At 37.9% G+C, this 26,497-nt stretch overlaps 1 protein-coding gene across 1 annotated transcript in view; it reads right to left on the bottom strand.

The window, feature by feature from the left end:
- Window positions 1-15,370: 15,370 nt before the first annotated feature.
- Window positions 15,371-26,497, bottom strand: part of LOC109560047 (transmembrane protease serine 11E-like) — a 57,027-nt gene continuing 45,900 nt past the window's right edge. Inside the window, exons 7-10 of the mRNA XM_070790974.1 lie at window positions 24,758-24,935; window positions 23,005-23,264; window positions 21,642-21,784; window positions 15,371-15,863 (exon numbers count right to left, since the gene is read on the bottom strand). Coding sequence (XP_070647075.1) covers window positions 15,702-15,863; window positions 21,642-21,784; window positions 23,005-23,264; window positions 24,758-24,935 — 743 coding nt within the window. The 3' untranslated portion in view covers window positions 15,371-15,701. The remainder of the gene's footprint in view (window positions 15,864-21,641; window positions 21,785-23,004; window positions 23,265-24,757; window positions 24,936-26,497) is intronic.

Genomic DNA, 26,497 nt, shown 5'->3' on the forward strand with positions numbered 1-26,497 from the left:
CAAGTATACATCTTAGTAAAACACTACTGCTAGTCACAAAAAACAAATATCTCAAGTCAATGATATTAATGCTTTTCAATGTATGGGAAGATTCAAGAGTCCAGGGTTATTCAAATTCCGCTGGAGATGTTTACCCAAGTATCTAAGAGGCCTGTTTGTCCAAAGCACAATGGGCCTCATTCTTTATCATCTGTGATGGATTGCAATTTAATACTTCTAGAACAGAACTTTTTCTCTGTTCACACTTGATATATGGTATGTAAGCCCATATTATTTTTCTTTTCTCAAAATGGTCTTGGATATTTTTAGTCCATTATATTTCCTTGATTGATCAAGTTCCAAAAAGAAATCTCTAGACTTTTGTTGGCATAGTATTGAATCTATAGATCAAATGGGGAAGAATTAACTGAAGCTTCCAATCCATGAACTTGGTGATTTCTTCTATTTATTTCTATTTTTAAAAAATTTCTCTCAGTAGTGTTTTATAAGTATCTGAATAGAAGGTTTATACATGTTTTCCTAGGTTCAGTCTCATGTATTTGTTTTTTTCTATTCCAGTGTAAATCGTTGTTGATGGTGGTATTGTTCAGTCACTAAGTCATGTCCTACTCTTTGAGACTCCATGGACTGCTGCACACTGGACTTCCCTGTCTTTCACTATCTCCCAGAGTTTGCTCAAACTCATATCCATTGAGTTGGTGATGCCATCCAACCATCTCATCCTCTGTCATCCCCTTCTCCTTCTGCCCTCAATCTTTCCCAGCATCAGGTTCTTTTCCAATGAGTCAGTTCTTCACATCAGGTGGCCAAAGGATTGGAGCTTCAGTCCAGCATCAATCCTTCCAATGAGTATTCGGACTGATTTCCTTCAGGATTGACTAGCTTGATTTCCTTGCTGTTCAAGGGACTCTTGAGAGTCTTCTTCAGCACAATAGTTCAAAAGCATCAATTCTTTGGCACTCAGCCCTCTTTATGGTCCAACTCTCATATCTGTACATGACCTCAGGAAAGTGATATTATTTGTAAATGGTACTATTCTTTAAATTTTATGTTATATTTATTGTTGGCATATATAAGTACAATTGACTAGTATATTGACTTCATATTGAGAAACTTCATTTATTAATTTTATTTTTCTGTTTGTATAGTATTTTGGATTTTTAGCATATATCTACATCAGCAAATAAGTACAATATTATTACTTCCTTTTCATTGCTTATATTTTTATTTTCTTTTAGCTGATTGGTTGTTTGATTACTTTTGCCATACATCATAGAATTCTAGTTACTGTTGAATAGAATGGATGATAGCTGGCATCCTTCTCTTGTTCCTACGTTTAGGGAATGTTTTTTGGTATTTCACCATTGAATAAGATAGTTACTATCATTTTATCAGATTAAAGAAGTTTCTTTTTGATTTTAGTTTGCTAATTTTTATAATAAATTAATTTTGAATTTGACCAAATGCTTTTTTCCATTTATTGAGATAATCATTTTCTATTTTTGTCTGATCAATATTATGAATTAAATTGATATTTAAATGTCAAATCAAACTTATATTTCTATTACAATAACCCCCAACTGTATTGCAAATAAAATGTGATACATTTTATATTTTACTAGGTTTGATATCTTATTTTCTTTAGGAGTGTTGTATTCATGCTCCTGAAAGAGAATGACATAATTTTATTGTCTTTTAATGTCATTGTTAAGCTTTGTAATCAAGGTAATGTTGTTCTTATGAAACAAGTTGGAAAGCAATTATTTTATTGAAAATAAAATTCTAAATTTATACCAGGTGGAAAAATTCCTAGAAAAAATATTCAAGTCTCCAAAACTGATATAATCACCACTGTAAGAATTGCTACCTATCCTTCAGGAAAACAACTTTTTGGACTTTGCAAAAACTTAAACTTTCTCTTTACATAATGACTGAGATTCAGAAAATTATTTGTTGAAGCAGCTATTAGAAATATAATCCACAACTCATATGTATGTTATATGACATTTACTGTCAGTTACCTTCTTAAAATAAGACAAAGATTTGAAGCTAATGTATATTACGTATTTATGTTAGATATCAATCATCTCATGTGCAGGCATGCATGTCAGTCACTTCAGTCGTATTCGACTTTCTGCAACTCTATGGACCATAACCCGACAGGCTCCTCTGTTCATGGGATTCTCCAGGCAAGAATGCTTGAGTGGTTTGCCATTTTCTCCTCCAGGGGATCTTCTCAAGCCAGGGATCAAACCCATGTCTCCCGGGTCTCCTGCATTACAGGAGTATTCTTTACCCACTGAGCCACCTGGGAAGCCCCAATCATCTCATATGCATCTCTTTTTTCTTTTGATTTTCTTCTAATATCAAAAATAGCAACTTCAGAAGATGTGTTCCTTCAGCTTTCCTTGGATAAACAATGTTGCTTATGAAACAGTATGAACCTTTCTTCCATCCTAAACAAAGACTAAAATTTCAGTACTTATGCTATTTTTCTCCCTTTGGTCCCATAACTACAAAAGACCTCTCCAATGTAAAGGAAAAATATGTCATATTGTATTAATGGCTTTGTTGAATCACCATTCTCTAAATGAGTACCTTATAGAATATACATGTGTTCCAAAACATTCCCATAGACTGCGTGTTCCAGTTTCAATTCAATTATGAGGTCTCAGTGTTTTAACAAACTCAGATAAAAATTAATCAAGTGCTCCATAGCAGCTGGAATTATCCATCTTATGAGAGTACTTTCTCTTCCTGGGTTTATATTTTCCCCAAGTTGTATCATGATATTTGCATCCAAATACATTTCATTTCAAATTTTTCAAAATCTTTCAAACCCACCTTAAGATTTTCTATTCTACTGAATCTTCTGAAGTTACTCTGGCCCACATTAATTTTATTATTTTCTGTCATAATATTGCACATACTTTATAACAATTAATTATTATTTATTGTTCTATTTGTGCCATATTTATTTCCCCAAGAAGATGATAAGATTCTAAAGTGCAGAGTTTACATCTTATACTAATTTTTCATACACTCCAGTTTCTCAATAGGCACTTACAGTTTCATTGTCAGGAACAGGAAGCAAGCACCTCTTCTCCTTTCTTTTTATTGCTTGTTTATTCTTACATAGTGCTGTGTCGTGCTGAGTTGCTCAGTCATCTCGATTTGCGAACCAATGGACTGCAGCCCACCAGGCTCCTCTGTTCATGGGGATTCTCCAAGCAAGAATACTGGAAAGGGTTCCTTTGCCTTCCTCCAGGGGATCTTCCCAACCTAGAAATTAAACCGGGTCTCCTGCATTGCAGGCAGATTCTTTACCAGCTGAGCCACCAGGGAATTCCTACATGGTATTTGGCTCTTATTTGTACTATTTTTTTTCTTTTTTTAATTTTATTTTATTTTTAAACTTTACAATATTGTATTAGTTTTGCCAAACATCAAAATGAATCCACCACAGGTATACCCGTGCTCCCCATCCTGAACCCTCCTCCCTCCTCCCTCCCCATACCCTCCCTCTGGGTCGTCCCAGTACACCAGCCCCAAGCATCCAGTATCGTGCATTTTTATTTTGCATTTGCAATATTTTGGTTTAGCTTGTCTGAAGAGCTACTAGCAGCCTTTTAAAGGGCACTGTTTCTTAATAAGCATACTTCTCACAGGACTTAGTTTTCAAAATAGCAAAACTAGAAGCTCAGTTTTACCAATAGTTCATCATGATCAAGCTCTAGGGAATTATTTGATATTTATCAAACTCATGACATTGTTTTTGACCAAGATGTCATGTAGTGAACTTATAATGGGAGCTGCAAGATTCTCTATCTCTAGAATGCATGCGTCCATAACTAGGATATTACTTTCATATTCTCAAGGAATCTGGATAACCTAGTTTATAGGTCTGTTACTCAAATGATGTGTGTGTATCAAATCCAAGTATTTTGATACTAGACTGCCTACCCACTTCCTATAAATTCTCTAGATTAAAACACCATTTTTTGTGCATTGGTAATTTTTGTTACTAAAAGTATAACTTCATTATGTAATTTATTCCTACTAAAGAAAGGCTGAAGGAAGATTGACATTCTTTGCCAAACCTTGTAACATAGTGAACCGAAGTCTAATACTCAATAAAAAGATAGATTATAAGAGACCAAATTGCTGTTTGATGAGTTTTGGTCTTTTGTAAGATGAATTACATTCCTAAGTATTAACAGTACTTACAAATGAAACTATGTGTAGTGTTATAGCTAATGTTTATGAGATTTTGATGACTCATAAAATGAGAGGAGTCCAAGAGTGGAGATAATATAGTTTATTTTTTAACTGAGAAAAGTTATTAGTGAAAATCCTTTGCCACTAAATCAGAAAAAATTTGGGGTTAAAAAAAGTGGATAAATTACTAAACGTATTGCTTGGGCAAACATAAAATTGGAAGCAGTCATTATTTGAAGCCTATGTTGATTCACTTAAAATAAACATTGTCATTAACTTTATACCACTTTAGAGTAGGAGATTCAGTTCAGTTCAGTTCAGTCGCTCAGTCGTGTCCAACTCTTTGTGACCCTATGAATTGCAGCACGCCAGGCCTCCCTGTCCATCACCATCTCCCGGAGTTCACTCAAACTCATGTCCATCGAGTCAGTGATGCCATCCAGCCATCTCATCCTCTGTCGTCCCCTTTTCCTCCTACCCCCAATCCCTCCCAGCGTCAGAGTCTTTTCCAATGAGTCAACTCTTCGCATGAGGTGACCAAAGTACTGGAGTTTCAGCTTTAGCATCATTCCTTCCAAGAACACCCAGAACTGATCTCCTTTAAGATGGACTGGTTGGATCTCCTTGCAGTCCAAGGGACTCTCAAGAGTCTTCTCCAACACCACAGTTCAAAAGCATCAATTCTTCAGCGCTCAGCTTTCTTCACAGTCCAACTCCTACATCCGTACATGACCACAGGAAAAACCATAGCCTTGACTAGATGGACCTTTGTTGGCAAAGTAATGTCTCTGCTTTTGAATATACTATCTATGTTGGTCATAACTTTCCTTCCAAGGAATAAGCATCTTTTAATTTCATGGCTGCAATCACCATCTGCAGTCATTTTGGAGCCCCAAAAAATAAAGTTTGACACTGTTTCCACTGTTTCCCCATCTATTTCCCATGAACTGATGGGACCAGATGCCATGATCTTAGTTTTCTGAATGCTGAGATTTAAGCCAACTTTTTCACTCTCCACTTTCACTTTCATCAGGAGGCTTTTAGTCCCTCTTCCCTTTCTGCCATAAGGGTGGTGTCATCTGCATATCTGAGGTTATTGATATTTCTCCCGTCAGTCTTGATTCCAACTTGTGCTTCTTCCAGCCCAGCGTTTCTCATGATGTACTCTGCATAGAAGTTAAATAAGCAGGGTGACAATATATAGCCTTGACGTACTCCTTTTCCTATTTGGAACCAGTCTGTTGTTCCATGTCCAGTTCTGACTATTGCCTCCTGACCTGCATATAGGTTTCTCAAGAGGCAGATCAGGTGGTCTGGTATTCCCATCTCTTGAAGAATTTTCCTGAGTTTATTGTGATCCACACAGTCAAAGGCTTTGGCATAGTCAATAAAGCAGAAATAGATGTTTTTCTGGAACTGCCCCTGACCTTGGACATGGGGTAGCTCCTCTCGGCCTCTGAGTAGGAGATTAGGGCAATGTGGTAGATAGAGTTACTTAGAATTCTTACTGTCTTCATCATCACCTTAAGAATTATTATCATTATTAATATAGCAAAAATAATAGCTATCATTCATTGAAGGTACACTAGTAGCCTTACTTTTTTATTTTCCAATGTCTCTATATACCTATTTCATATTAATTTTTTCAACAATAAATGGGGTACCTTGGTGACTCAGTGGTAAAGAATCCACCTGCCAATGCAGGAGACATAGGTTTGATCCCTGGGTTGAGAAGATCCCCTGGAGGAAATGGCAACTCATTCCAGTATTCTTGGCTTGGGAAATCCCAAGGACAGAGGAACCTGGAGGGCAGTCCATTGTGTTGCAAGAGTCGGACACAATTTAGTGATTAAACATGAGGTAAATATTGTCACTCCCACTTTACAAATGAGGAAATTGAACCTCAAAGAGTTTGTAACTTATCAAAATATACCCAGATAGTGAGTAATAAAAAAAAGATTAATTTTTTTTTTAAATGCATGGGACTGGTATTTCCTAAGATGATGGACTAAGGAAATGAGACCAACATTCCTGAAAATTATAGAAGGAAAAATGGGTAAAATAGTTAAGAACTCTGCTGACGACATCATAAAGCTAACAAAATAAAAATTCCAAGGCTGAGATCTTGCTGAAGATAAACTCAAAGAAGTAAATTAGCTTGCCATTTGGAGCTGCTATTTCTGAAAAAGGATGCTCAAGTTGAGAAGGGCATCTAATAGTATCAGGGCAACAGTGTCAAAAATTGGAATCCAGGGTCCGCACTGAGTAAGGGTGATTGTTAAACCCACTACACTTTGAGGTGGGCTCCTGAAAGGCAATTTGCTAAGTGTGACTATATGCCCAATATCTGGATTGGATATCTCTTTGAAAGAAACCAATGATACTGGATCCCTACATGGCATTCTACTATTGGAGGATCATAGATCTCAATGCAAAATAATAAATCTTTTAGAAAATAATTTAGGAAATAATCTTTATGATTGTGAAGATAGCAACATCTTCACACAATAAAAAGGTATTACCACAGAAACCATACTTTGTGATATTCTCATGTAATAAAACATTCTACAGCACTTTAAGTAAAAGAACTTCAGATACATGCATCAACATAAATGATTTTCACAAATGAGAGTCACAATATATACTATACAATTTCACTTCTGTAATATTCAAACACTGTTAGATGTAGGGTGTTGAGTTATAAGTCCAGGATACTGTTCTCTGGGATGCTAGCAGTGTACTATTTTTTGTCTAGATGGTAATCACATGTCTGCTTACCCCGTGACAATTTATTGATCTGTACATTTGTCTTCTGTGTTCTTTTCTATATTATACTTTCCCACAAAACTTCTGAAAAACTAATATATAAGCTATTAGAGAGGGAATTATTTCTGTATGAAAGCAAAATAAAGAGTCTGCCAACAACATGTACTGAAAAGTTACTGCAAGGTGCTATGAAAGTAGATACAAAAGATACAGAAAAGAATGCATCTGTGATCTATAGGGATTACACATGATAAGATAAATTAAACTATATGTGAACCAATACCAGAATATTGTTATAGTAACTACATGACTTTTTCCAAGAAAGCTGATGGGTCCAAGAGATACACATTTCAGTGCACTCCATTTTCATAAAAAGAAAGTGAGTACTCATTATTCATATAGCTAAACGTGTAATCCCCTGGGGTAGCAAATGGCAACTTGCTCCAGTATTCTTGTTTGGAAAATCCCATAGACAGATGAGTGAGCCTGGTGGGCTATAGTCCATGGGGTTGCAAAAAGCTGGACACAACTGATATGCATGCATAAACATGTAAAATTTTAAATACATAGTTGGTTGTCAAACTTCTACTCTTAAATCTTTATAGTCATAAATGCAAATATATTTATTTGATACATGAGATTTTGTTTATGCAATTAAGCATTTCAAATTTAGCATTAGCAAATACTTCCTAAATTCTGGGGCAAGAACTACTAAACTCATAGATATTTCATATTTTATTATGGTTTGCAAAATATTTTCAGCTTCCTGAAGATACTAATATTTTTACCACTTCACATGAGGTTTTTTTGGGGGGAGCACAATAACAAATAGAATGGAATTCTCTTCTTTTATCATGTTTTTAAAATACAAATATCCCAATTGTCCTCATGGAATTCCTTCACGTGGACCAGCAGATTTTCTCTCTTGACTGAAATTCTGATTTGCAGATTAGTAACACCATCTGGAGTTCTACCTACATATATTTCTGTGGGAAGAAAAGTCCATTTAAAAAAATATTTCTGTTTTATATTGTACTATAGTTGATTTACAATGTTGTGTTAGTTTCAGGTGTACAGAAAAGTGATTCAGTTATCCATACACATATATCTATTCCTTTCCCATTTAGATTATTACAGAATACAGAGTTTCCTGGGCTATATAGTAGGTCCTTGTTGGTTATCTATTTTCAGTATAGTGGAGTATATATGTCTGGAGAAGGCAATGGCAACCCACTCCAGTACTCTTGCCTGGAAAATCCCATGGATGGAGGAGTCTGGTAGGCTGTAGTCCATGGGGTCGCTAAGAGTCGGACACGACTGAGCGACTTCACTTTCACTTTTCACTTCATGCATTGGAGAAGGAAATGGCAACCCACTCCAGTGTTTTTGCCTGGAGAATCCCAGGGATGGGGCAGCCTGGTGGGCTGCTGTCTATGGGGTCGCACAGAATCGGACACGACTGAAGCGACTTAGCAACAGCAGCAGCAGCAGCAGCAGAGTATATATGTCAATTCCGAAATCCCAGTTTATTCCTCCTCCCCACCTTTCCCCTTTGGTAATCATAAATTTATTTTCTTAGTCTGTGAGTCTGCTTCTGTTTTGTAAATAAGTTCATTAGTATCTTTTTTTTTTTTTTTAGATTCTCCATGTAAGCAATATCATATGATATTTATCTTTTTCTGTCTGACTTACTTCACTTAGTATAATAACTTCCAGGTCCATTCATGTTGCTGCAAATGTCATTATTTCATTCTTTTTAATGGCTGGGTAGTATTCCATTGTATATATGTACATCTTCTTTCCCATTCATTTGTCAGTGGACATTTAGGTTGCTTCCATGGCTTGGCTACTGTAAACAGTGCTGCAATGAACAGTGTGATGCATACATCCTTTCAAACCATAGTTTTTCTCTGACTATATGCCCAGGAGTGGGATTGCTGGATCGTATTGTGGTTCTATTTTTAGTTTTTTAAGAAAGCTTCATAATATTCTCCATAGTGGCTGTACCAATTTGCATTCCACCAACAGTACTTCCAATAACTTAGGAGTTTCCCTTTTCTCCACACACTCTCCAGCATTTATTGTTTGTTGACATTTTGATGATAGCCATTCTGACTGGTGTAAGGTGCCTCATTGTAGTTTTAATTTGCATTTCTCTAATAATTAGCTATGTTGAGCATCTTTTCACTTGCCTCTTGGCTCTCTGTATGTCTTCTTTGAAGAAATGTCTATTTCAGTTCAAAAAGTCCATTAGTAATGGCACATTGTATGCAATTTATTTAATAACATCTTCACATTTATTTTCAAATGTAGAATTACTTTTTAGTGTTAATTGTATTAATAATGTTGTACATTAAACCTGCTGCTGCTGCTGCTAAGTCGCTTCAGTCATGTCCGACTCTATGCAACCCCGTAGATGGCATCCCACCAGGCTCCCCGTCCCTGGGATTCTCCAGGCAAGAACACTGGAGTGGGTTGCCATTTCCCTCTCCAATGCATGAAAGTGAAAAGTGAAAGTGAAATCGTTCAGTCGTGTCCGACTCTTTGCGACCCCATGAACTGCAGCCTACCAGGCTCCTCCGTCCATGGGATTTTCCAGGCAAGAGTACTGGAGTGGGGTGCCGTTGCCTTCTCCGACATTAAACCTAGTACTTATTTATTTTATAACTGACAATCTTGATCTTGAATTTTTCAGCCTCAAGAACCACAAGAAACAAATTTCTGTTATTTTTAAGTCACCCAATCCATGGTATGACTGCTTCTTTTTGCAGAAAGAAATCTGAACATCACCAATATTTGTCAATTTACACTACCAGAAGTGCTAGAACTAATAAGAGAAATATTCTAGACTTAGTAAACATCATTGCTGCACTTGCTTTCTGCTAAAATCTATTTCTTTGAAAATGTTTTGTGAATTTATTGAATGTCACAAAATTATTAAATTCCCTATGTTTATATAAAAGGATATTAATATAATAACCCTATTAAGATATAACCTTATTGTATTTGAACATACAATTGGCCAGGCAAAGTTTCTAAGTGGCCAGTAAGTGCGTAGGATGGTACAGCGGGAACAGTGGTAAATGTAAAGTTTGTACACAAAGGAAGTTAGGGTTGACAATTGATGCATGTCTGCATAATACTTTAAGATTGAGAAAAAAATGGAATGGTACAAACAATGAACAATTACGTTCACGCAAAGACCTACACATCCACATACAAATATTGAAGTATCTTTATTCATAGTAGTCAAAAACTATAAACAATTCAAATGCCCTTCAATGTATGAATGGTTAAACAAATTGCAGTGCACTCATAGTGTGAAACACACACAACAATAAAGTAAGAATGAACTGTCATGTGTGGGCACGACACATGCAATTTGAATTGATCTTAACCTAGATAGCATATTGAAAAGCAGAGACATTGCCAACAAAGGTCCGCCTAGTCAAGGCTATGGTTTTTCCAGTGGTCATGTATGGATGTGAGAGTTGGACTGTGAAGAAAGCTGAGCGCTGAAGAATTGATGGTTTTGAACTGTGGTGTTGGAGAAGACTCTTGAGAGTCCCTTGGACTGCAAGGAGATCCAAGCAGTCCATTCTGAAGGAGATCAGCCCTGGGATTTCTTTGGAAGGAATGATGCTAAAGCTGAAACTCCAGTACTTTGGCCACCTCATGCGAAGAGTTGACTCATTGGAAAAGACTCTGATGCTGGGAGGGATTGGGGCAGGAGGAAAAGGGGACGACAGAGGATGAGATGGCTGGATGGCATCACCAACTCGATGGACATGGGTTTGAGAGAACTCCGGGAGATAGTGATGGACAGGGAGGCCTGGTGTGCTGCAATTCATGGGGTTGCAAAGAGTCGCAAAGAGTCGGACATGACTGAGCGACTGAACTGTGAATTGAACTGTAAAGGAATTATGCTAAGTCAAGAGGCCAACCTCCAAAGTAGACATATTGTATGATCCCAGTTATTAATATATACCATTATTAGACAAAATTATATAGATGGAGAACAGATTGATGTTTGTCAGGGATTACAGACTGGGAATGGGGATGGGGATGATACCAGATGGCTGTGCATAGCATGAGGGATCCTTTGACCAAACTATTCTGCATTGTGACTTGGTTCAGTTCAGTTCAGTTCAGTTCAGTCTTTCAGTCGTGTCCGACTCTTTGCAACCCCATGAATCGCAGCACGCCAGGCTTCCTTGTCCATCACCATCTCCCAGAGTTCACTCAAACTCACATCCGTCGACTTGGTGATGCCATCCAGCCATCTCATCCTCTGTCGTCCCCTTCTCCTACTGCCCCCAAACCCTCCCAGCATCAGAGTCTTTTCCAATGAGTCAACTCTTCATATGGGGTGGCCAAAGTATTGGAGTTTCAGCTTTGGCATCATTCCTTCCAAAGAACACCCAGGGCTGATCTCCTTTAGAATGGACTGGTTGGATCTCCATGCAGTCCAAGGGACTCTCAAGAGTCTTCTCCAACACCACAGTTCAAAAGCATTAATTCTTCGGTGCTCAGCTTTCTTCACAGTCCAACTCTCACATCCATACATGACCACAGGAAAAACCATAGCCTTGACTAGACGGACCTTTGTTGGCAAAGTAATGTCTCTGCTTTTCAATATGCTATATTTAGCTTGGTCATAACTTTCCTTCCAAGGAATAATCGTCTTTTAATTTCATGGCTGCAGTCACCATCTGCAATGATTTTGGAGCCCAAAAAGATAAAGTTTGACACTGTTTCCACTGTTTCCCCATCTATTTCCCATGAAGTGATGGGACCGGATGCCATGATCTTCGTTTTCTGAATGTTGAGCTTTAAGCCAACTTTTTCACTCTCCTCTTTCACTCTCATCAAGAGGCTTTTTACTTCCTCTTTACTTTCTGCCATAAGGGTGGTGTCATCTGCATATCTGAGGTTATTGATATTTCTCCCGGCAATCTTGATTCCAGCTTGTGCTTCTTCCAGCCCAGCGTTTCTCATGATGTACTCTGCATTTAAGTTAAATAAGCAGGGTGCCAATATACAGCCTTGATGTACTCCTTTTCCTATATGGAACCAGTCTGTTGTTCCATGTCCAGTTCTAACTGTTGCTTCTTGACCTGCATATAGGTTTCTCAAGAGGCAGGTACACAAATCCACACATGAGATAAAATTACATGGAACTAAATACACACATACAAATAATTGCATTTTTAAAAACATAAACTCTCATAAGGTTGATAGATTGTCTCACGGTCAACTTCCTGGTTATGATATTGTACTACAGCTAATCAAGATGTTACCATTTCCATGAACTGGATAAAGAATACATAGGATCTCTCTGCATCATATTTCCAGTCTTCCCAGGTGGTGCTAGTGATAAAGGACTCAACAACTGCCAGGAGATATAAAAGATATAAAGGACCCAACAACTGTGTAGGAGATATAAAAGACGTGGGTTCCATCCCTGGGTCAGGAAGATCCCCTGGAGAAGGGCATGGCAACCCACTCCAGTATTCTTGCCTGGAGAATCCCATGGACAAAAGAGCCTGGCAGGATACCATCGATGGCATTGCACAGAGTCAGACACGACTGAAGCAACTTAGCATGCATGTATTATATTTTACAGCTCTGTGTGAGTCTATGATTATCTAATTATAAAAAATTATTTTAAGTGGTCAGAAATTTCAGGAAAAAGAATATCTCCACTTGAGAGAGTCGAGGAAGGCCTCATGGAGGAGGCATCGTTTGAACTAGACTGTAGATCTTCATACGGTCCAGTAGCTCTATAGTTAAAAAGGTTTATCATTTTTAAAAGTTGAAATGAAAAACGAGAATTTCGATGTTTGGCAAAACTAATACAATATTGTAAAGTTTAAAAATAAAATAAAATTAAAAAAAACAACTTGGTAATATGTTTTGGAATGATCTCAATAAAAGTTCTTTTGTAGAATTAAAATTAAACAAGAAATCAGCCCATTCTGAATATTATTATCCCTGTTTTATCAATGAGTATATTGAAGCTTAGTGTGTTTAAATAACTGGCTTATATCACCCAGTGTAAAATCTGGATTACTTCTTAAAATTGATGTGTAAATAGTAACAAAGCTACACGTTCTGCATAATACAAAAATAAAAGGTCAGTTCAACAACATTTGTTGAAAGACTATTATATGCAGAGCACTTTACTAAGTACTGTGCGAAGAGAGATAGAAAATATAGCTGAAAAATGCCTGCCTTCTTGCGCACTTAATAACTATTATTTCAGTCATGACTTCTTAACTTTCTCCAATGAAATGGCTAAAAGAGACAAGTTCAAGAATGCTGAAAGCCTTTATTGTGTTAGTCACTTGGTCATATCTGACTCTTTGCCACCCCATGGACTGTACTCCAGGCTCCTCTGTCCAAGGGATTCTCCAGGCAGGAATACTAGAGTGGGTTGCCGTTTCCTTCTCCAGCAGATCTTCCCAACCCAGGGATTGAACTCTGGTCTCCTGCGTTGCAGGTGGTTCCTTTACCAGTTGAGCTACCAGGGAAGATCTGAAATCCTGTAAAAGTTAACTTTCAAAGAAAATTGTCTTTTAAAAATATGATACTATTTTATCTATTTCTCTGTGCACATTAAGTTTGAACTATTGCTTATATATTCACTATGGCCAAACCTCTATTTCTAAGATCTTTTGAGAAATATTTCTCTGAGAAATATGATGCCACTGTGAAATCAGACTTCTAAAATTTCTTCTTAATTTAAATCTCTTCAAGTTTGCCAAAGAAATTCCTATCACATTGTAAATTTTACTTTAATTTGGAAACTACCTCCAGAAATGTGGAAAATACTAACATGCTGTCAATTTATATGGATTAATTTTTAAACAACTTCTTAAAGATGAATTGTATTCTTTTGATTTTACAAGACCCTGATACAGAATGCCTAACTACAGCTTTCATCATTACTTGAAAACCCTAAGAGCTTGCTTCCCTTTATTTACCTATAGCCTACGGGTGCCACCTAGAGGCCTAATTGTGAAGTATACTCAAACAAGAGGAACTCTGAGAGAAATGGTAGGAAATGTACTTGTCTTTCTTTAAAATTAATCGTTTTCCCAATTTTTTCAAAAAAATTCATTAAATATATGTCTACAAAATATTTAACACTGTAAATTCATGTCAGATTTCATATCATATTTTAGCCAAGTGCCTAAATTGTATCAGTTCACATGCCAATATTACTTAGGTGGATTTTTTTTTTTCTACTAATGTTTCTTTCAAAGTAGTTATGGTACAACACAGAACTCATACGAGTAGTTATACACAATGAGGAAAGGATAATGCAAAGATTCAGTGAAATCTCACCACTAACGTGAAACCAATCCTAACTTCTTAGTGCCTACATTACTTGAATGTTGTATGTCTAACAACTCAATAGTAATTTATCAAAGCTGAAATCAGGAAGGTGGTTGATATTAGGCTTTTTCTATCAATTTTCTATCCAGGCAGTGAGCAATTCAGTGTCATGCTAGATGTAGCAGGGAGGCATCTTCCAGGATAAATTCTCCATAATATCCTCCCATCTGAGCCCAGAGAAGTCTAAAAGACACATGGTGTAAGAACAGACTGGAAATGAGGGCAAGGAGGTGGAGTGGTAAGGCCGGAATCAGCAGTCATCTCAAAATAGAGGTCTGACCTTTAGCTGCATTTCTATAACTATACACACCCACACCTGGATCTTATTTCCCTTCACAGCTATGCAATGTGGAAAAACTTTAAATACAAACACACAAGCACTTGGTGATAATACCATTTCATTCAACAGTTCATACAGATTCTATTTTTATTTCCTCCTACCCAACCATACAAAAATCTTACCACATAATGTATGCTGCTTGTTCTTAGGTAAATTTTCACTTTAGCCTCAGATTTGAAAGGAATTCATAGTAAATTGATGAGTAACATTTTCCCCATCTTCCCCTTCTTTGTGGATTATCATGATGTCAAGCAAATTGATGATATTTATTTTTTATTATGATATGTTGACATTCTCAGTAGTGCCATGTTAAATAAATACTATTTGCTTTAACTTAAAACAAATATATTACATAGAGTTTGTATAATTATTACAGGCCACAGGAAAATAGAATCTTCCCCACATTTATCTCTGTCAGTTTGCTGGAAATGCAAATAAATTATATCTTGGTTGCTCTTTATTTCCTTAACTTAGTTCTCATTCTTTCACCATCATGAAGTATTTGGTTTTTTGCTGTCTCTTTACCTGACCTTTCATAATGATTATGATCATTTTCTTCATCACATTAATAAAAAACACCTAATATTTTTCTGTATGTAAAAAATGTAGGTTTTTTTTCATATTTCATTTTACTCTTTGTCCTGCACCTTGAAAGTAGAAATTTATTGAGTTGAGAAAAGCCAGGGAAATGAAGGGAGGGATCACTTCAAACAGCATACACACATGAGAGAGATTTATGTCAACAAGTCAAAATTTGATGACAGAAAACTCCCAGAAAAACAAATGACTGCAAGTTGAGACAGAATCCATCTGGTAGAAGCAAGATGGTGTGCAGAGAAGAGCTAGGAAGGAAATAGCAGATGGTTTAGTTCTATTAGTCAGATCTAGGAGACCTGCATGATGACTTCTGCAATTCTGTACCTGTAAGAATGACCTGTACACAAAAGTGTGTTCCATTCTGCTAGGCTATTCTCTCTTAAACACCAGTTTTGGAAGTGATCCAGTCCCGGAAGGTAGTCACTTTAGTATAAACACCAGGCTTATTGGGTTGCCCACATTCATCTCCCCAGCTCACAATTCCAGCGAGGTACCAGATATCTCTAGCATCTGGACTAACCAGAGGTCCTCCAGAGTCGCCCTAAAGGAGAAGGGAGAGATTAGTAATTAATAATGCACCTTATTACAGAGAAATGTGCTATTTTCTAATGTGAATTTAATGAAAGGGGCAGTTTTAAAAAATCTTCAGTGTACTCAAATGACAAGTGATATCCTTTATTTATGCCAGTAATTCACATAAAAGAAGAGCTCCCCTGCCTGGAGAGCTGGTTAGACTCAGGGTTCAGTACTCTGAGATGAAAGACTCCAACTCCATCTCTTGGCAGAACAGCCCCAATCTGATACATCTGACAAATAACTGCCCATACTCTATCAGTATGACACATCTCCTAAAAGAAGGGTGAAGTTTAGTACTGATAAAAAGCATGGACGTCAGAGTCAGACACCTGGGTTTAAAGCTCAGTTCTGGCCCCTCCAAGCTGGCTAAGACCTTTAACTTACTTATTGCTAATGCTCCTAATAATACCTACCTGCAATAATTTTGAAGATTACCTAAGACAGTGTACCTAACATGCTTAGCATAGAGCTTGGCACAAAACAGAACTTAGTGAATATGTATATATAACCACAAAGTCCAATTGTTTATGCCTTGTGAAAGCCAGTACGCTATTTCTTTTATATGGGTCATAAAAACAAGGTGCTGACTGATCTTCCCCCAAAATCCTGGGGTCTCTAGTTACTGACCACTCATTACATGTTCAACACTATATGAAGTGTTTAAATAATTAATATATTATTTCTTAACTCTTGTAATTCTGGCAACAAAGCATGGAGTTAGGTTTCATTTTCTCTATTTTAGCAATGAAGAAGCTGGAACTAACAGAGTTTAGCAATTTTCCTGATATCACATGCTATTCAATATCCAGAGTGATTTCACTAAGAAGTCCATGCTTTTTTCCCTTACATACACTAATTTCTTTGTGAATTTTCTTTCATCTACATAAAAGTATTAACTAACACTAATAATAATTAGATATAATGTGTTTGTAATTTTTAAATCAATTCACCAATAAGTATATTTTCTTATACTCTCATATGTGGTAGGAGATGTAAATAGAGTCTAAACACATGAGCCCTCCCCTCAAGGAGTGTACAATCTACAGATAGAAACAAAGTGTACTGTATGAGCTATCGGATAACAAATCATTTTGGTAATTGACACCCAGGCCTATGTGAAGACATAGCAGATTAGGAAAAAGAAATGGAACATGCCAGAAACTACAAAGCTTAAATCTGTTTAAGAGACAGGAGTGAATGAGTCTGTTAATAAAGTAATTAAGGAAAAAAAGACAGCAGTGAGTCTAACAGCAATACAAGCTGAAAACTAAGGTGATGTCCAGCAAGTATCAAATGGAGAAAGAAACAGTTGGTTCTGTTAACACTAGTGAGCTCATGTGTGATTGGTGAATAGGGGAGTTACATCAGTACAAAGTGGAAGTTGTGATGGCTTATAGGTGTTTGGACTTAGGCAAGGGAGCCAGAATAATGGGAGTAGAACTGCAATCTCCAGAAAAAAAAGGTCTCAGCTCAGCTATTGCACAGGCAGAAGCCTTGGAGGTTCTAGTTTGTGAAAATGTTAAGAGTGTCTATGTCCAGGAACCCTTCTCCCTACCCAGAGAGGCACACCCCATCCTTGCTTAATTCTCAGGTCCTGCCAGGTTGTACTTCCTCCTCTGCCCAGAGCTACACTCCCATGTGCATTGTCTCACCCTCTATTGTTTTTGTGCATTTTTAACTTTCCCTCAGTCAGCCGCCAGCCACCCTGGGCAATCTGCCTACCTACACTAAGTTATTTTTCAAGATACAATTATTTTTGCTGTTGATGATGTTGTTAATTCTCTGGTTACAAAGTTGCATAACTTTTGAGGGATCCGTTGGTCTGTATCTACTGCTGTTTTTCCCTTAAATGCAGTTATTTTTAGTGAGTGGTTTAATGACAAACAGAACAGGAAGTTTCTTCAAGAATATGGGTATGTATAGCTGATTCACTTTGATGTATAGCAGAAACTAGCACAACATTGTAAATCAACTACTCCACTAAATTTTTTTACAAAAGAATGTACATATCACAACAGAAACTTAAAGCCAGAAGCTAAACCAGAAACAAGTTTTAGTGATTAAGACATGAAGCAATGAAGCAATAGATTAAGTTCTTAACAGAAAGGAGACAAAGAGATAAATATGGAAGAAATAGTAAGGGGGAAAATATTCTATGATTTAATTGATTACTATGAAAGAGATTTAAAACTAAAAGTTTTCAAGAATAATGAAAGCCAACCACATAAATGAGAAACTTGAAAAAAAAACATTTCATGGACAGGGAAGCCTGGCATGCTGCAGTCCATGGGGTCGCAAAGAGTCAGACATGACTGAGCGACTGAACTGACTGAATGCCTGTTGCGTTTAAGATGGAACATATATAAAAGTTAGTCGTGTGCTACTGCTAAGTCACTTCAGTCGTGTCCAACTCTGTGCGACCCCATAGACGGCAGCCCACCAGGCTCCCCCGTCCCTGGGATTCTCCAGGCAAGAACACTGGAGTGGGTTGCCATTTCCTTCTCCAAAGCATGAAAGTGAAAAGTGAAAGGGAAGTCGCTCAGTCATGTCCGACCTTCAGCGACCCCATGGACTGCAGCCCACCAGGCTCCTCCATCCATGGGATTTTCCAGGCAAGAGTACTGGAGTGGGGTGCCATTGCCTTCTCTGTTAGTCGTATACTAACAACTTAAAACATATAAATGGAAATGGTTTGGGAGTATGTGGAAATGAGAGACTGAATTTGAGCAAGAGATTAATTTTGGAGATGTATATTTGGAAGACATTAAAGTGACAGCTAACTTAAAGAAAAGGTAATTTCTTTGAAGGTATATGTAGAGAAAAAAAAGATGAGTCTTAAGGAACAGCCAAGCTTAGAGACAGGCAGAGAGGGAAATAAAGAGACACCAAAATAAGGAACCAGAAATGAGTTGTTGGAAAAGGAGGGAGGGGGAAATCAGCATATTTCAGGATTATAGAACCCCAAACAAGATCATATTTTAAGAGGAGGTAGCCACATGCCATTGAGATGGGAGGGAGTAAGAGAGCCAGTAAGATACATATATATATATATATATATATATATATGCAGTAAGATTTCTGCATATAAAGTTATTGATGATTTTTGAGAGGGGGAAGTATCAGATTCTTCCTAAAACAGAAAAGCAGTGTGTTATAATCACAAGGCCAAACTTGGTTTCTCCTCTTTAGTTCCCCAAATTTATGAGACATTTGTATCTAATACTATCATCAAAAAGGCATTGTATTAACAGAAGAGGTAACATATTTTCAAATGAAATTATAAACAACTGTGATTTACTTCAAAATAGATCTGGAGTTGAGAATGGGAAGAAGAAGGTTGGGGGTTAAAATATGTAGGAATGAAATAAGGTTGGTCATGAGCTGATAATGTATAAGCTGGGTGATGTGTACACACTGTGAGTCAATCACAGAAAAAAGTGTGGTCCCGTCCCAACTGCATCAGCAAGGCCCAAGTGGGGAGACTGGACTTCCACCCTTACAGAATCTAAAGTTCAGTTCCCACCTGACTGGTGTCAGAGGAGGCTGAGTGGGCAGCCTCTCTGTCACCCTGCCAGGTGATGATGAAGCCTTCCTCTTCCTCCCCTGTGGTAACCAGCTGCGGAGCATGAACTACCCCCCAGTACCGATGAGGCAGAGCTCTCTCTCCTTCTAGGGTGATGTCAGAACAGACCTAGTGGAGAGCCAAGCAGTGATAAGGCCACTATCCCATGATGTCAGTGGAGACCACAAGGGGAGCAGTAACAAGTTGCCCCCATCCAGAGTGGTATTTTTTTACTTCATCCTCACCATCCCAGACTTTATATGTGAAATCCCCTAAATGGAGGGTGTGAGGGGATTTTCTGTTCCTCCACCAAGAAGGGTGAGGAGGGAAAATGGTACATATTTTTTAAAAAATTAGATTTAATAAGTTTCAGGACTTTTCTGGCAGTCCAGTGCAGAGAGGGCGGGTTGGATCACTGGTCAGGGAACTAAGATCCTGTATGCCAGGCACTGCACGGCCAAAAAAATAAAATAAATTTAATAATTTTCTCCCATCTTAAAAGAAAAAAAAAACACACTTAGTGAAAGTGAAAGTGGCTCAGTGGTGTCTTATTTGTGACTCCATGGACTATACAGTCCATGGAATTCTCCGGGCCAGAACACTGGAGTGGGTAGCTTTTTCTTCTCCAGGGGATCTTCCCAACCCAGGGATCAAACCCAGGTCTCCAGCATTGAAGGTGGATTCTTTACCAGCTGAGCCACAAAGGAAACCCTAGTGAGAAGCCTGCAATTCCACCTCCATCCAGCATTAACAAAGGTCTCTTTCCCCACCTTGGTGTCAGGGGACAATGAGTGGGAGAAGTGCTACCTCATTCCCCTACACACTCCACTGTCATGTCAGAGGAGTCCTGTAAAAACAGAAGATTTAAAGGAGATGCCGAAACTCATAACATAATATTCAAAATGTCCAGGATATTTCTGAAAATCACCCAATACCAAGAACCAGGGAAATTTTGACTCGAATAAGAAAAGGCAGTCAATCAGACACTGACACTGAGATGACAGATATTGGAATTATCTGACAAAGATTTTAAAGCAGTCATCACAAAAATGTCTTAATGGGCAGTTTCCATCATGAAACAAACAAAAAATCCAATAAAAAGCTCACTAGACGTGCTTAACAGAAAAATGAAGGAGATGATGGAATTAAAAACAAAATCAATGAAATTGAAGATAGAATGATAGAAATTGCTCAATCTGAACACACAGAAAGAGGAGTGGAAAGAAAATGAACAGAAGCTCAGAGATCTCTGAGAGCATAATGAAAGCGCTAACATACCTATTACTGGATTCCAAAATGAAGCTGAAAATTTTTCAAGGAAATAAAGGCTGAAACTTTCCCAAGTTTGTCAAAGGGCATAAACTTGCAGATTAAAAAGCTGAGCAAGCCCTAAGCAGTATAACCAAGAGAAATCCATGCCAAGATACAAACTCAAACTTTTGAAAACTAAAGACAAAGAAAAAACCTTGAACACAGCAAGAAAAAAAATGACACTTCATCTGCAAGAGAAAAGCAATTCTAATAACAGCAAGTTCTTATCATAAATTACAGAGGCCATGATTTAAACACTAAAAAAAAAAAAAAAACTGTCAAGCATAAATTACATGCCTGGCAAAATTATGCTTTACAAATAAATAGGAAATAAAAATTTTGCAGACCAAGAAAATCAAGGGAATTTGACACTAGCAGATCTACACTTAAAAAAAAAAAAAAATGGCTGGACTATAAAAAAAATCAAAAAAAAAAAAACAAAAAAAAAATCAAAATGGAATTCTGAAAAAAGGCTACTGTATGATTCTACTCATACAACATTCTTGAAATTACAAAATTATAGAGATGGCAAACAGATTGGTGATTGCCAGATGTTAGTGATGATAAAGTGATGGGGGAAGGAAATGGATGTTTTTATAAAGGAAGAAAGATCTCCGTGGTGATGGAAGAGTTCTTAACTGCAGTGATGACGACACAAATCTGCACATGTGATAAAAAGCAAGAAGTACACCTGTACCAAGATCAGTTCCTAGCTTTTATATTCTACTCTAGTTATATGAGATGTAACCACTGGAGAATACTTGGTGAAGGTTATAGGGGACCCCTCTGTACTGTCTTTGCAACTTCTTGTAGAACTGTAATTATTTCAAAATAAAAAGTGAACAAAAAATTATGCACTCAATCACTTACCTGGCATGCATCTTTATTTCCTTTCAAGGAACCAGCACATAACATTGTAGGAGTTATGGCATTATTATAAGCTTGGGGTGCATTGCAGATTTTAGCGTCTATGAGATCTACCTGTACTTGCCGAAGATGATTTTGACTGCTACCTAAAGGGGAAAAATTAGACTTCATATTTATATATATACATATATTCTATAAACCTGAAGAAAGTCTTTTATAATTAGTTATTGGATGAGCTGGCACATAGAATCTTAGGAATGTATTTTTTCAGATATAGTGGTATTTGGGAAATGAAGTAGAACTATTTTAAATGAAATGGTTGTATGGCATCACTGACTCGATGAACATGAGTTTGAGTAGGCTCCAGGAGTTGGTGATGGACAGGGAAGCCTGGTGTGCTGCACTCCATGAGGTCGCAAAGAGTCAGACACGACTGAGCTACTGAACTGAACTGACTGATTGGATGAGATGGCACATAGAATCTTAGGAATGTATTTTTTTAGATACAGTGGTATTTGGGAAATGAAGTATAACTATTTTAAATGAAGTTAAAGTGAAGTCTCTCAGTCATGTCCAACTCTTTGTAACCCCATGGACTGTAGCTTACCAGGCTCTGAGGAGCCTCTCAGTCCATGGAATTTTCCAGGCAAGAGTACTGGAGTGGGTTGCCATTTCCTTCTCCAGGGGATCTTCCCAACCCGGTGAAGTTAGGTGCCTAGAAAAGAATCTCAAGTTGCTTAAGTAATTTCTATTTCATTATTAAGCTTAGAAGTTAATTTCAGTAGGGAAAGATGGTGGTTTTATGATTCTCTAATCTTCACAATTGGGTGTAAGTATTAATGATCCCTAATCTCTTATGTGGTTAATACCCTGGTGGCTCAGGTGGTAAAGAATCTGCCTGCAATGTGGGACATCCAAGTTTGATCCCTGGGTCAGGAAGATCCCCTGGAGAAGGGAATGGCAAACCACTCCAGTATTCTTGCCTAGAGAATTCCATGGACAGAGGAGCCTGGTAGGTTACAGTCCTTGGAGTCACAAAGAATATCAGACACAAGTAAGCAACTAACACTCCCACTTCACAATCTTATGTGGTTATTACCCTAGTAAAAATTTCAGACATATTCACTCTTTCAGCCATCTTACCAAGCACCATTACTATAATTGTAGTGATGTACTTGAAAGTAACCTAAAGCATGAAGGAATTTACACATCTTCTAAATTACTTAGTTCCCAAGTAGGACCTGATTGGCTCAGGTCCATATGACCAACCCACCAACATATTTTGGCATAATGGCATTCCATTCTTTAAATGCCTTAGCATACCAAATTAGGTTACTATGATTTGACTTTCTCCTCAGATGCTCACCATCATTTTGCAGTGCTCCAAATCCTGTCACAAACATCTCATCACCAGGGCGGAACTCATGGGATGCATCGGGGAGACAAATTTTGTGTACTGCATTTGTGTAGGGAACAGGCCTGGAAAGCTCTAAGACTGAAATATCATAGTCATGCGATGGATATTTGTATTTTTCATGCACAATTATCCTCCGGAGGGCTCGTCTCATTTTTGGAGGATATATTGTGACTCCAAAAGAAGCAGTCCACCTGGCTGGGTCCTTATACCTGAGGATAAAGTATGAGGAACAAATCCCACTTTACCATGTTACTAATATAATTACTTATATTAAATAATTTAGCACACACATGTCAGAGTAAGTTTCCCTTTTAAAATTATAGTTTCTATGCATAGATACAAATGCTTTCCAATCTAAGGTTCAGGGGTCAGATAAGGTGGAAATACCACTGTGTCATGTTTCTTAGGGCTTCCCGGGTGACTCAGTGGTAAAGAATCCACTTGCCAATGCAGGAAGACACAGGAGATGCAGGTTCAGTTCCTGGGTCAGGAAGATTCCCTGGAGAGGGAAATGGCAACCCATTCCAGTATTCTTGCCTGGAGAATCCTAAGGACAGAGGATCCTGGAGGGCTAAAGTCCACAGGGTTGCAGAGACTTGGGCACGATTGAGCAACTGAGCACACATGCATGTTTTCTTAGCATGTGCACTTCATTCTGCATACTGAGCCACCCACTCCAGATCCTAGGGCCTTTTGATATTTCTGGGCATCAGTGACTCCAATGGACATATGGAAAGCATATCTTGTACAGAATTAGAGAACTGTATGCATTCTGTGTGCACCATGTTGCCTATCCACACATTTCTCTGAAAACCAAAACTGCTACACAATAATTTAACAAAGCATTACTTATCTTGTATACCTCAGGCATTTTGCAATGGGTTGGAAGATTGAATAAAAATTCCTTGAAATATAACTAGTCAATCTATTCAGTTGTATCAATATAATTTGTTACTACCAAATTTCTTCATATTTAATTTTTTCTTAGAATTTCTCCATCAGGATCAAAACAACAGTTCACTTAGCATCTATCTCAGGTAGATATGTAGAATCTACCTGAGAAATGGCTCTTGTTTTTCACACCAAGCTCAATGTCCAGAGATAATTCTCAAAGTCCTGCTTCCTTTGATAAATTACTGTGTAATTGTCAGTGGATAATTTATCTACATGTTCTTTGATACCTTTTTCTATTTATAGACTATAAGACCTCTTACTAACATTTATGTGTTTCCTACTGTCTTGTATCCAACTCTTTGGGACCCTGTGGACCATACAGTCCATGGAATACTCCAGGCCAGAATACTGGAGTGGGTAACCGTTTCCTTCTCCAAGGGATCTTCCCAACCCAGGGATTGAACCCAGGTCTCCCTCATTGCAAGCTGATTCTTTACCAACTAAGCCACTAGGGAAGCCCTTTGTGATAAAACATGCATATACATACGTATGTATGTATATAATCTTTAATTTGTATTAAACTCCTCTCTCATGAGGTATTTCCATCCTACTAAGCCCAATGCACTTTGCTTACCCTTAGTCATTCTCATAGAGAAGGAAATAGAAACCCACTGCTGTATTCTTGCCTGGGAAATCTCATGGATGGAGGACCCTGGGAGGGCTAGAGTCCACGGGGTCGCAAGAGTCAGATAGGACTTAGTGACTAAACCACCACCCCATCCAGTTGTTTTCAAGGTTCCATACTTACGTTCTAAAGCAGTGGGCAGCACTCACAAGCCATGTGTCATTAATTAAAGTTGCTCCACAGCGATGGATCCCATCCCATTGCAGACTAGTTTGCCACGGCCATTCACCCTCTTGTACCTCTGTTCCACCAACAATCCTGAGACTCTGTCCTGGGGTTTTGTTCCTTCGTGTCCCACAACCTGCAGAAGAGAGGATGCATTTGTTAGCAACTGTTTTTACACATCAAACTGTGTTGTGCATGCTTAGCCATGTCCTACTCTTTGCAACCCCATGGGCTGTAGCCCACCAGGCTCCTCCGTCCATGGGATTTCCCAGGCAAGAATACTGGTGTGGGTTGCTATTTCCTTCTCCAGGGGATCTTCCTGACACAGGAATCAAATCCAAGTCTCCTGAATCTCCTGCATTAGCAGGTGGGTTCTTTACCCCTGAGCCAACTGTGAAGCCTGTGTATGTATATACATATGTATATATTTATCTCTATATAGAACAGATTAATATATATTAGTACATATATTAATTGTATGTATATGTATCTAATATTAGTAATAGAATATTGTTTATAATAGAGTTTCTCAATCTTGGCATTTCTGACATTTTCAGATGGATAATTCTTTGTTGTGGGGGTCCATCTTGTGCATCACAGGATGTCTAAAAGGATCCCTGGCCTATACATATTAGATACCAGTAGTATCCCTGTTCCCCAACCATCATGATAACCCAAATGCCACAATAGGACTTAGTCACTTGGGGGGGTCAAAATTGCCCCTGTTTGAGAACTACTGTCTTGTAATTCTGTGTTCATGTATGAGTCTCATATATCTAGTCTCACTGAAGTATAAGCTGCTTTAAGCAAGGATTAAATCATCCATTTTATGTCCCTATTGACTAACACAGCACTGGTATCTAACAAGTTCCCAATAAATACTAGTAGTGAAAAGATATGCCATGTAATAGGATTATTGTTTGGTTTTACATTTAGTTAAGCCTATGAATTAACCAACATTCTGAGCTGGTGAGTAGTGCATTTCATTTCATCTTTTAATATAAAGGTATCGTGTAATTCTGTTAAATATATTCTCAAATCATGGTAGGGTATTCTGCCATAGGGGGAAGAAACACTGTGCCTTGAGTCAGTACCTTTAAAATATGGGTGAAGATATTATTTGTGCTTTCAGTAATTTCATCCACCTATACCCCAGTCCTGTCACTTCAATTCAGTCACTAGTCGTGTCTGACTCTTTGCAACTCCATATACTGCAGCATGACATGCCTCCCTGTCCACCACCAACTCCCAGAGTTTACCCAAACTCATGTCCAAAAAGTCAGTGATGCCATCCAACCATCTCATCCTCTGTCATCCCCTTCCCCTCCCGCCTTCAATCTTTCCCAGCATCAAGGTCTTTTCAAATGAGTCATCTCTTCCCATCAGATGGCCAAAATATTGGAGTTTCAGCTTCAACATCAGTCCTTCCAGTGAACATTCAGGACTGATTTCCTTTAGGATGGACTGGTTGGATCTCCATGCAGTCCAAGGCACTCTCAAGAGTCTTCTCCAACACCTTAAAAGCATCAATTCTTCGGCCCTCAGCTTTCTTTATAGTCCAACTCTCACATTCATACATGACTATTGGAAAAGCCATAACTTTAACTAGATGGACCTTTGTTACAAAGCAAAGTAATATCTCTGCTTTTTAATATGCTGTCTAGCTTGGTTATAACTTTCCTTCCAAGGAGTGAGTGT

This window comes from Bos indicus, chromosome 6 (genome assembly GCF_029378745.1).
Source record: "Bos indicus isolate NIAB-ARS_2022 breed Sahiwal x Tharparkar chromosome 6, NIAB-ARS_B.indTharparkar_mat_pri_1.0, whole genome shotgun sequence".
Lineage (NCBI taxonomy): Eukaryota > Metazoa > Chordata > Mammalia > Artiodactyla > Bovidae > Bos > Bos indicus.